At 42.1% G+C, this 12,039-nt stretch overlaps 1 protein-coding gene across 3 annotated transcripts in view; it reads left to right on the forward strand.

Annotated features, from left to right (window-relative positions):
- The first annotated feature begins 6,281 nt into the window (after positions 1–6,281).
- Positions 6,282–12,039, forward strand: part of Hfm1 (helicase for meiosis 1) — an 83,700-nt gene continuing 77,942 nt past the window's right edge. For 2 of the 3 annotated variants that reach the window (XM_036200629.1, XM_036200631.1), the window contains exons 1-3: positions 6,415–6,439; positions 10,132–10,227; positions 10,637–10,749. In XM_036200629.1, the coding sequence (XP_036056522.1) occupies positions 10,157–10,227; positions 10,637–10,749 (184 nt within the window). In that variant the 5' untranslated portion in view covers positions 6,415–6,439; positions 10,132–10,156. Of the gene's footprint in view, positions 6,292–6,414; positions 6,440–10,131; positions 10,228–10,636; positions 10,750–12,039 lie in introns of those variants that run through there. The other variant, XM_036200630.1, reaches the window with a different exon arrangement.

A 12,039-nucleotide genomic window follows, 5' to 3' on the forward strand; every position in this document is an offset into this window, starting at 1 on the left:
AGGCGGGACAAGAGAAAAGAGAATTCTGGGAAGTAGAAGGCTGGGGAGAGACACTGCCAGCCGCTGCCATGAAAAGCAACATGTAAAGACACTGGTAAGCCACAAGCCATGTGGCAAAGTATAGACTAACAGAAATGGGTTAATTTAAGATAAAAGAAGTAGATAACAAGAAGCCTGCCACAGCCATACAGTTTCTAAACAATGTAAGTTTCTGTGTGCTTTCTTGGTTGGGTCTGAGCAACTGTGGGACTGGCGGGTAAGAGAGATTTGTCCTGACTGGGCCAGGCAGGAAAACTCTAACTACATTCCCCTTAAACAGACTCTCATGGGTTTTGCATAACAATGGTCACAGTATCTCTTCACAGCAATAGAAACCCTATACCTTTATTTCCTTTATTCTTTTATTTAATAATTTAATTTTTATTTTTTTCTCAAATGATCATCTTATCTTTTCTTACCCAAATCTGACAATAAGTAACATTTCTCTCCCTTTTTTTTTTTTTTTTTTTTGAGACAGGGTTTCTCTGTAGTTTTGGAGCCTGTCCTAGACTAGCTCTGTAGACCAGGCTGGCCTCAAACTCACAGAGATCCACCTGCCTCTGCCTCTGCCTCCCAAGTGCGCCACGACCACCTGGAAATAAGTAACATTTCTAAACTGGACAAGGTGGCGCCTGCCTGTAGACCTACCCACCACTCAGAAGGTGAAGCAGGAGGGTCAGGAGTTCAAGTTCATCCAGGTATCTATGGAGTTGAGGTCAGCTGGGACTCATCAAGACCACATCTTTAATTAATAATTCCAGCTGTCACCCAAGGGAAAAACTTCAACATTTCTTGATTCTTGCTTCTTTAGAGTCAAAACTCTAATGTTTCAAAATTATTCTTTGTCTCTAACCAGCATTTAAGGGGAGTATCTATGTAACCAAGAATATAATGGGAAAATATTGTTTACAAATAATTGTTTAAATTCTATTTCTGATACCAATATTGAATGGTATCATGGAAGATCTTGTATTAACATTTCAGGATGCTTGTCTGCAAAAGTAGTCAAAATGTGGTGATGTTGGAATCTGAACAAGAATCTACGGCATCATCTGCATTAGCCGAGACCTGTGGTGTTCCCATGGCTATTGGTCATCTTTTAAATTCCCCCGTTCTTTCTGGAAAAGTATCTTCCCCTTGGTTTTGTTTGAGTCGGGCCTGTCTGTAGCACTAATCAAGAGGCACATCACGAGCTTTCCATAGATGAAACCTAAACATAGAAGAGAACATCAAGGAAGAGTTTTTAAGATCGGATTTGGCAATAACTTTACCAATATGAGGTAAACAACAAAGTGAGGCAACAAAAGAAAAAGTTAGTAAGTTGGATTACATCAAAATTGGTATTTTTCAAATACACAAAACGAAAATACTCTCTACTGAACGTAAAGTGACTTATCTAATAAGAGATTAATACTCAGATTGTAAAGAACTTGCAAAATTCAAAAAACAGAGAAACACCATGCCATTGGCAAAGGACCCAATTAGACATTTCTACAAAAATGCTAATCAAATGATCATTAAGCATATGAGAAACAATTCTCAGGATCATTAATAATTATGAAATCAAATCAAACTCCCAAAGAGATGCCAGTGCATACTTTTGTCAGTGGAAAGTGGTGCTGCTGCTGTTGAGGACAGATTGGCAGCTTTTCAGAATGGTAGGCAGAGCTACTAGATGACCCAGCGAGTCCACTCCTGAGTACAACCCAAAGAACTGAGCGAAGGGGCTCAGGGGCTGGAGAGACAGCTCAATGGTTAACAATACTATATATATATATATATAGTTATATATATAGTTATATATATAGTTATATATATAGTTATATATATAGTTATATATATAGTTATATATATAGTTATATAGTTATATATGTGTATGTATATATACATACATACATATATATATATATATATATATATATATATAATAAATCTAAAGTTTTTTTTTTTTTAAAGAAAGCAGGGACTCAGATACTTATTTATCAATGTTCCATAGAATTGCAACAGCAAAAAGTCAAGCAGGAAAACAAATGGATAAGTATAAAGTGGATTGCAAGACAATGGAGTACTATGAATATTCAGTCTTAAGGATGAATGGAATTCTGACACATGCTACAACATGATGGATCTTACAGACATGGAGTTAAGTAACAGAAGCCAGATGCTGAAGGACAAATATTGTATGATTCCATTAACACTAGGAATTGAGAGTAGGCAAAGTCATAGAGATAGAGAGTAGAATGGGTGTTACCAGAAGCTGTGGGAAGGGAAAGAATTACTGTTTAATGGGACGAAGTTGTGTGCTGGCTAGTTTTATGTCAAGCTGACACAGGCTAGAGTCATCAGAGAGGAGGGGGCTCAGCTGAGAAAATGCCTCCATGAGATTGGGCTGTAGGCAAGCCTGTAGAGTATTTTCTTAATTAATAAGTGATGGAGTAGGGCATACCCCACTGTGGATCGTGCCGTCTCTGGGCTTGTGGTCCTGGGTTCTGTAGAAAGCAGGCTGAGCAAGCCATGTTTTTTTTTGTTTTGTTTTGTTTTGTTTTTGTTTTTTGTTTTGTTTTGTTTTTGTTTTTGTTTTTTCGAGACAGGGTTTCTCTGTAGCTTTGGAGGCTGTCCTGGAACTTGCTTTGTAGACCAGGCTGGCCTCGAACTCACAGAGATCCATCCACCTGCCTCTGTCTCCCAAGTGTTGGGATTACAGGCGTGCACCACCACCGCCCGGCTGAGCAAGCCATGGTGAGCAAGCCAGCAAGCAGCATCCCTCCATGGCCTCTGCATCAGCTCCTGCCTCCAGGATCCTGCTGTTTCTTATCCTGATTTCCTTTGTTGATGAATGTGATGTCGAATAAGCCCCTTCCTCCCCACATTGCTTTGGTCATGGCATTTCATCACAGCCATAGTAACCCTGACTGAGACACGAGGGATGACAAAACACTGAGGTATTGATAATGGTGATAGTTGTAAGATAGTTGATACCATTCATACATTTGTGAATGGCTAACATCATGAAGATCTTATACATTTCGCCATAATAAAAAAGGAAATGGAAATGAAAGAAAAAAGGCCAAAAAAAAAGCCCTGTAGGTGGGAGCTGGGGCATTATGAAATGGAGTCTGTCTGGCTAACCTGGGAGGAAGGAGGAAGGAACCAGTCTTCATTTAAATATGACCGACTTGTGTAGATGTAATTCTGAATGGTTTTATTAAATAAAAACCACAGAGCCAAAGGCAGAGTTAAAAGCCCCAGAGGTCAGAGAGCAGTAGCTAAGAGCTAAGACCAAGACCGCCTTCTTACCCCTCGCTGCCGCTGCCGTCCTTCCCCTGAGATAAGAAGGTGGTCTTAGCTCTTAGCTACCGCTCTCTGACCTCCTGGGCTCTCGGCCTTTGGCTCTGTGTTTCTTATTTAATAAAACCGTTTAGAATTACATCTACAGACTTGGACCCTTTTTGAAGAATTTTCATAGATTTATTTTTTCCTCTCAGGGATGTTTCTTCTTTAGCCCTTTTGCCCCCAGGACCATTTCTGCAGGGGATGAATAATTTTTTCTTTCAATTTTCACCAATTTCATTGAGAAATGAATTAGCTGAATTCCAAACCAGAGGCTGGTCTGGATGACTTATTTCCAGTGTTAACTTTTAATCCAAAAGATTGTTATAGTATTGGTACTTCGTTTGTAAAATTAAAACTTTAGGATTAAGACTACTAAAAACAAGTTAAGCCATCCCACTTGGATTTTTATTACCTCTGTCACTATCTTGATATTTCTTTTTAAAAATTAAAGCTTGCATGTTTGTATTATTTTGGTGAGAAGGGCAAAGGTTCTAGAGAATACTGCATTCTTATAAATAATTGAAAGTTTATTTTAGAGGAACATAGTAGCCATTTGCTACTGTGTGCATTGACAGTGAAAACTTAAAGCAAAGGAGAATCAGACTGCAGCCCACAGACCCAGGGAAGCTCCCTAACAAGGAGGGCCCTAGGATAACTGTGACTGACAATACATTTTGGTTTTGCCCAATCACTGGGCATGCTGTGGTGAAACATTTCACTATTAGGATAAGAATCTGCACCTTATCAAGCTGATGAAAAGCTATGCTGGCTGTACTTTCAGGAGGGGAGGCTAAAAGCTTTTTAGATTATGGATTAGCCTGTAGAAAAATGTCTGCCATAAATCAAACAGTGAAAGGGAAGATGAATAGGGATCTCACTTCCACAACTTAAGTAAAACATAACTCTCTGAACAAAAAATTAATAAATAAATAGAAAAAAAGAAAACTTGTTTGCAACCTTCTGTTGCTGAATTAATAATTTATGACAAACGATGTCTTAGTTTGGGCTGCTATAACAAATTACTACAGGATGGATGGCTTGAACAAGTTAATGCTCATAGTTCCAAGATCCGCGACATCTAAGACCACATGCTGGTAGATTCAGCATCAGGTGAGAGCCTTCCTTCTGACTCTCAGTGTATCTGGTTGGTGGTTGGTTGGTTGGTTGGTTGGTTGGTTGGTTGGTTAGACAGGGTCTAATTCAGCACAGGCTGGCTTTAAACTGAACCCTGTTTCAGCTCCCACTTCAGGGAACACAGTATGTGCCCCTGCACCCACCAACCTTCCCGATCTCCTATAAGGCCACTAATCTTATTCGAAAAGCTCCAATTTGAACTAATTGTTCCTCAAAGGTCCCACCTCTAGATGCCATCATATTGAGAATTAGATTTCAACATTTGAATTTTTGCAAATTAGAGGGTTAGCAAAAACATCTGGTCCATAACAAATGCATCCTATTTTGCTAAGACTCTTTCCTTCATTAAGCATAAAGGATGCAGCGGTTGGAGAGACGGTGTGGTAGCTGAGAGTGCTTGCTGTTCTTCCAGAGTTCAGCTGCTAGCACCCACACTCCATCAGGAGACTCTCACTCCAGGGGAAGTCCTTTTCTGGCCTCTGAAGGCTCTGCATGAACATGAGTGTATTGTTTTAATCTTATGAATTCAAGGCTGGCCTAGTCTACAGAGTGAGTTCTAGGACAGCCTGAGCTACACAGAGAAACCCTGTCTTGGAAAAAAAAAGGTTATGAGTAGGTTTTTCAGCTTACAAGGGTTGATTTTTTTTTTTTTTTTTGAGCTGAGGATGGAACCTAGGGCCTTGCGCTTGCTAGGCAAACACTCTACCACTGAGCTAAATCCCCAACCCAAGGACTGATTTTTATAGTCCAAGAGAGTTGAAAGAAATTGATACAATTGAGCATTTGTTATTTATTGAATCTTTGCCAAGAATATGAGTTAGGAATTAATGTCATTGAGGATGACAAATTAAGATTTGAAGTTCAAGTTTTTTTCCCCCCCAAAAAAGGTTCAGGTTATAGGTTCAGGTTATAGGTTATATAGCTGTTAAGCAGTAGAGTCATAAAGAAAAAAAAAAGGAGTAAGTCAGTTAGAAGAATTGTGTGTGTCTTAGTGGACAGAGGAAGGGGAGTTTTTTTTGAAAGTCTAAGTATCTCTGGGAGAAAAGTATCAGTGAATCGCTGATATTTTACCAGCTACAAGATTTCCTATGAAAATATCCCCTACCAGTCGTCAGAGGGCAACTTTGCTGAAAACATTTAAAAAGGTGACTAACATTTGTAATTGCGTTTGCAGCTTAAGAACACACCATTCTTGACTTTGTCATTCTTTTTTTTTTTTTTTTTTTTTTTGGGTTTTTCTAGACAGGGTTTCTCTGTGTAGCTTTGCGCCTTTCCTGGATCTCGCTCTGTAGCCCAGGCTGGCCTCGAACTCACAAACATCCGCCTGGCTCTGCCTCCCGAGTGCTGGGATTAAAGGCGTGCCCCGCCGCCGCCCCCACTGCCTGGCTGCACTGTGACTTTTAAACATATTTGTTTCTGAAATAAAGCTGTCACGGTAACAGAATGGTTGTCATTTTAATAAGACACTTTCCATACTTTCTAGGTCAGGAGAAACTGGGGTCCCAGAGCTAAGGCTAGGCCGGCTGGGCCGCGCAGAGGCGGGGCTTGGGGTGGTGGAGCGCTTGGAGTTTGACTGAGCTGGCCTTGCAGGCTTGCGGCCGTTCGAGGAGCGGGGATCGGCGATCATCGGGGGATCGGCGCTCGGCCTGAGGGTCCGTGAGTGGCCGCGGCCTGGGCTGGACGCGCGTCGGCGCGGGGACGGCGAGCGAGGCGCGCGGGGACGGTGAGCGAGGCGCGGGGACGGCGCGGGGACGGCGAGCGAGGCGCGGGGACGGCGCGGGGACGGTGAGCGAGGCGCGGGGACGGCGCGGGGACGGCGAGCGAGGCGGGGGGACGGCGCGGGGACGGTGAGCGAGGCGCGCGGGGACGGCGAGCGAGGCGGGGGGACGGCGCGGGGACGGCGAGCGAGGCGCGCGGGGACGGCGCGGGGACGGTGAGCGAGGCGCGTGGGGACGGCGCGGGGACGGCGAGCGAGGCGCGTGGGGGAAGGAGGGGCACGGGAGAGGGCGCGGGTGGCGCGGAGCGGGTGTGGGCCCCGGTGGGGCAGCTTCGCCCGGGCGCCCTCTGCTGGGCAGGCGGGCAAGGGCGCGCAGCTCCTCGGCCTGCGGTCAGAGCAGCCTGCGGGGGAGGGGGGAGGGGCCGGGGGGAGGGGTCGGGGTGAGGGGTCGGGGGGAGGGGTGAGGGGTCGGGGGGGGGGGTCGGGGTGAGGGGTCGGGGTGAGGGGTGAGGGGTCAGGGGTTCCTACATGCACCACATCAGCCACTAACCAGGAGCCACTGAGTCATTGTGTGTGTGTGGTGTGTGTGTGGTGTGAGTGTGTGTGAGTGTGTGTGTGAGTGTGTGTGTGTATATGTGTGTGAGTGTGTGTGTGTGTGGTGTGTGTGTGTGTGTGTGGTGTGTGTGTGTGTATATGTGTGTGAGTGTGTGAATGTGTGTGTGTGTGTATGTGTGTGAGTGTGGTGTGTGTGAGTGTGGTGTGTGAGTGTGTGTGAGTGTGTGTGTATATGTGTGTGAGTGTGTGTATGTGGTGTGTGTGTGTGAGTGTGTGTGAGTGTGTGTGTGAGTGTGTGTGTATATGTGTGTGTGTGTGTGGTGTGTGTGTGTATATGTGTGTGAGTGTGTGAGTGTGTGTGAGTGTGTGTGAGTGTGTGTGTGTGTGGTGTGTGTGTGTGTGTGTGTGTGTGTGTATGTGTGTGAGTGTGTGAGTGTGTGTGTATTTCCAGACAAGGTTTCTCTGTAGCTTTGGAGTCTGTCCTGGATCTCACTCCGTAGCCCAGGCTGGCCTCGAACTCACAGAGATCCTCCTGCCTCTGCCTCCCCAGTAGCTAACCAGGCCCGTTTTACCCTCACCTCGGGATGGGCTGCTGACGGGCGGCTGCCACCCCGAGACTTGGCTCTCTAGGCCCTGCAGAGTCCCCGTGGTCGTTTGTGGCGCTTCTTCCCGGTCTGGACAGATGGTTTCTTGCGAGTCGGCATTGTATATGACGCCTGCCCGTTTGAAACAAGTGTGTGTTGGTTGTTGAAACAGGCCCCCCACGTCTAGCCCAGGCTGCTCTCCCGGAATTCGCTTTGCAACCTTCCAGGTTCCGCTCTTACTCTTCCTTCAGTGGGAGTTACTGTCGTGAACCACTCACATCTGATGATGCACGTTTTCAAATGTAGAAATAACAACCCACAACCCAGTAATTTTATACGACACGGTAGTAAAGTTGCCAATAGAATTAGAAGTGTGTGTTACCTTCTACAAGCAACAAACTACTCACAAAGTAAAAATGCTTTGTGACTGCTTGCTTACTGAGTTTTGCACTGTGTTTTGTGGTGAAACCGGTTTTTTGTTGTAGCCCAGGCTGATCTCAGCTGAGACCAGCCTTGAACTGATCCTCCTGCTTCCACTTTCCCAGGGCTGGATTTTAAACTTCTACTACCATGCCCAGCTCTGAAATAAAAACTGCGATGAATTTAAAATATCTCAATCTAACCCTGAAACTTTAATTAAAAGTTTATCATCTTACTTTTTGTTGTTGTTGTTTTTGAGACAGAGTTTCTTTGTGTAGTTTTAGTGCCTGTCCTGGCTCTTGCTCTGAAGACCAGGCTGGCCTCGAACTCACAGAGATCCTCCTATCTCTGTCTCCCAAGTGCCACCACTGCCTGGCTGGATACTATGGGTTTTTTTTTTTTTGTTTTTTTTTTAAAGATTTATTTACATGATGAAAGTTCCAAATTCACCATCTTTTAGAGCCTTAATGGTGTGATTATGTGATTCTTGAGCTAGAAGGAAAATTCAAAAATTTAAACTTAACATTAACTGTGGGTAATCAGCTAACTGAAATTGTTTTATTTAGAATTATAGTTGATTGCTAGTGCATTCATTCTACATTGAATTTTTATTGATTATCTATTCTGTCAGGAACAGTTCAATAACTATAGGTTATTGAAACATATAAGAAAAAAATCCCTCTTTGCTTTGCAGGGAGAAAGATAAACAACTAAATGCAAAGTTCCAATTATAGACGAATGTTATAAAGAGAAATAATGCAGGATTGAGAAATAGAAAATTCTAGATAAAGTTTTTTTTTTAATCCAGAGTGTACACACACACACACACACACACACACACACACACAGCCCTGTAAACCTGTTTTGATGGGTTTTACTTCATTAACCTTTTGTTGATTAAAATATAGTTCTGACATTAGACAAGAAGCATTTTGCAACTTCTTGGACAATAAATACGAAGTTGATTAGCATAGGTTTTTCAGATAACTGTTTCAAGTTCTGAAATTGTTTCATAAGTAGACGTAAAGATCTGTTAGAGTATTTCAGAATGATTCCCTTGTACTTTCTGCCCAGTTTTCCTTGGCTTCTGTTTATCATGCATTCAAATTGATTTAGATGTTCATAGAATCGTATTTGTTTTATTTTGGGCTACTTACTTTTGTTGGTGACTGGGTGATTAATAAATTGAGAAGAGTATTTAAAGTAAATATAAGCCAGGCAGTGATGGCGCACGCCTTTAATCCCAGCACTTGGGAGGCAGAGCCAGGCTGAACTTTGTGAGTTCGAGGCCAGCCTGGTCTACAGAGCAAGATCCAGGAAAGGTGCAAAGCTACACAGAGAAACCCTGTCTGGAAAAACAAACAAACAAACAAACAAACAAAAAAACCAACCAAACAAAAAAAAGTAAATATAATCCAAATAACTAAAACAACAAAAAACCCACAGTATTCTGGTTCAGGTTCAGTAAGAACTGTCTTAAAGTGTGTGCAGGATTTAGCCTCTTGTGTCATTTTGTCAAGAGCTGCACTGGAAATAGCCTTCCTCCTAACATCACCCTACATGTCTTCTCTAGAGAACTCTCTATCTTGGTAACATAGATTCTAACGTGGTAATGCACTTTTGCTATAAGATGGTGTTCATGTAGTTTTTAAAATTGGAATTTCTGTCCTGAGGAAAAATTTGCAGTATATTGACTATCACATAAGAAATGGAAATGTGGGCTGGAGAGATGGCTCAGAGGTTAAGAGCAGTGGCTGCCCTTCCAGAGGTCCTGAGTTCAATTCCCAGCAACTACATGGTGACTCACAACCATCTGTAATAAAAATCTGGCACCCTCTTCTGGCCTGTAGGCATACATGCAGGCAGAATACTGTATACATAATAAATAAATAAATCTTTTAAAAAGGAAATGTAATTTGTGTTTTATGATTTGTGCATCTAATTTCATGCTTTGACCTATAGAACACTTCATTATGTTTCAGAATTTAGAAAAATGAGATATAGTTTTGATATGCGGGGGCAGTGATAGTTGAAATGAAAAGAGCAATGTATGCTTTTAACAATGGTGACCTACACTGAAGGATGTAGTAGGAAGAGTGGAAGTACATTCTACGCATTAGTGCAGTATAGAGAGGGATACATGTGGGAAAACACATGAATGAACAGAGAATAATGTGTTTCATAATGAGGCATTTTCAAGGAACTTTTGGAAGACAAAGCTAAATAGTTGTCTGTGATTATATTTTAGAAAGCTTTCTGGGAAATTAATGATTCTCATTTACTTGTCCAGAAATTGTTTTTTACATTCCTGTAAATAAATATAAACTGCCTTTTTTTTTTTTCTTGTAGATCAGACAAAGCCTGGTTTTCAACAATGCTGAAATCAAACAATTGCTTTTTTTCCATGGATAATTTGTTTTTCAGTAGCCCAGATGAAACTGAAAAGTAAGTGTGCCTGAAAGAAGGGTTATCTAATGAATTATTTTCAGTTTTATAATTTTAGGGACTTTTAATTCTCAATGGTTACAGGAATGATCTAGAATATAGTAATGGTTCACCAGTAATTTGTGGTATGCAGTACTTGAAATGCTAACGTTTAAGTGAGGAGAAAATGAAGTGGCCTGACAGCTATCATTCAGCCAGTGTTCCTCCTCATTCGGCAGTGTGCATCAGTCCTGTAACACACAGGGAAGATGTTGAGAGCATTGCCATACAGGGGTAAAGCAAAATGTGTCTGTTAGTTTATTTATGGAGTGTTTGTCTGAGAGTTTGCATTTGAGTAATGTTTACTAAATAGATGTTTTTTGATAGCCTGTCCTTATTAACATATATTTACATTTTGTTTTCTGTGTAGCCTTCCAGTTAAGGAAAAATCACTGGATTGGTTTCTCCCTCCAGCTCCACTGATTTCAGAAATTCCAGATACTCAAGAGTTAGAGGAAGAAATTGAAAGTTATAAACTATTAAGTAAGTTGTCATGTTTCTTGTGAAGCCAGACTCATGCAGTGTATGTCAGTATAAAAAAATCTACTAACGTATTAAAGTATTAATTCCTTTTTTGCTTGTACATCAAATCTCAAGGTCTAGAACATTCACCTCCACAAACACATTCACATAGTGTTAGGGTTGGCATTCAAAACAGAGAGCTCCACTCCGATATCGGGTCACAAATGAAGCTTTATTTTAACACGAGCTCATGGGGCACCAGCGCGAGGAGTAGCTGGTGACCCCGAGTTTGAGGCTCACAGGCCTTTTATGAGGCAGTTCTACCAGGGCAGGGGAGTGGGGTCACCCCGAGTGCAGACACCTGGACGCCAGATGTCTCCGCGGTCTTTCTCAGAGTCTGGGTAGGTAAACGAATTCCAAGCTTATCTAGCAAGGGGTTATTTGGCAAGCATTCTTTTCAAGCAATTTATCTTGCAAACACAACCGCAGGGGTCATCCTGCAAGCATCCTGTTAGCAGAGCATGATGGGCTAACTTTTCTGGTATGGGGCGTGGGGGCAGAGTGCAGTATTTTCCACTGAATCTGTAATTAGCAGAGCTAGTGGGGGGGGGGGCTTTGTTTCCCTTACAATGGCCCTTTCAATAGTGCACAATACACTATCATGTACTTGTTTGTACTGCTGCTCTATGAATACTAAAACTTGCTAATGCAATTCTGTCTTGTCTTGTTCTTTACAAAAAGTACAGTTTTCTGAGAGCAGGATCTCTGCAGTGTTCTCAGTGAAAAACACCACGATGCAGAAGATTATGTGTAAATGAGATTATTTTAAACGTTGTTAAGCTAATGATGTAGCAGAACATGAGCTTATCATACAGGAAGGCCTCAGTCTTCCCCAATACTACAAAAATTTCTCCCCCAAACAAGCATGTTCAACAATGTATGTTTCTTATATAATACTATTCAAAACTTTAATGTTTTATTATGACTCATAATTTATATATGTTTGCATATGAATTTGTATAATTATGTTTTTTTATGCAGGGCCTCACTGTGTAGCCTTGGCTGTCCTGAAACTCACTATGTAGATGAGGCTAGCCTCTAACTCACAGAGGTCTGTCTGTCTCTGCCTCCAGAAATAACCATCTTTATTTCATGACTACAGTAGTACAGATTATCTTATTATTGTATTGATTCTTTTAATTTTTGTATTTATCTAGTAAGCTCTTTAGAAAAATTTTAATTTTGTTACGTTTATTTAGTATCTGTGTTTATGGGGGTTACTACCACAGTGTTTGTGAGGTCAGAGGACAA

The sequence above is a fragment of the Onychomys torridus genome, chromosome 10 (genome assembly GCF_903995425.1).
Source record: "Onychomys torridus chromosome 10, mOncTor1.1, whole genome shotgun sequence".
Lineage (NCBI taxonomy): Eukaryota > Metazoa > Chordata > Mammalia > Rodentia > Cricetidae > Onychomys > Onychomys torridus.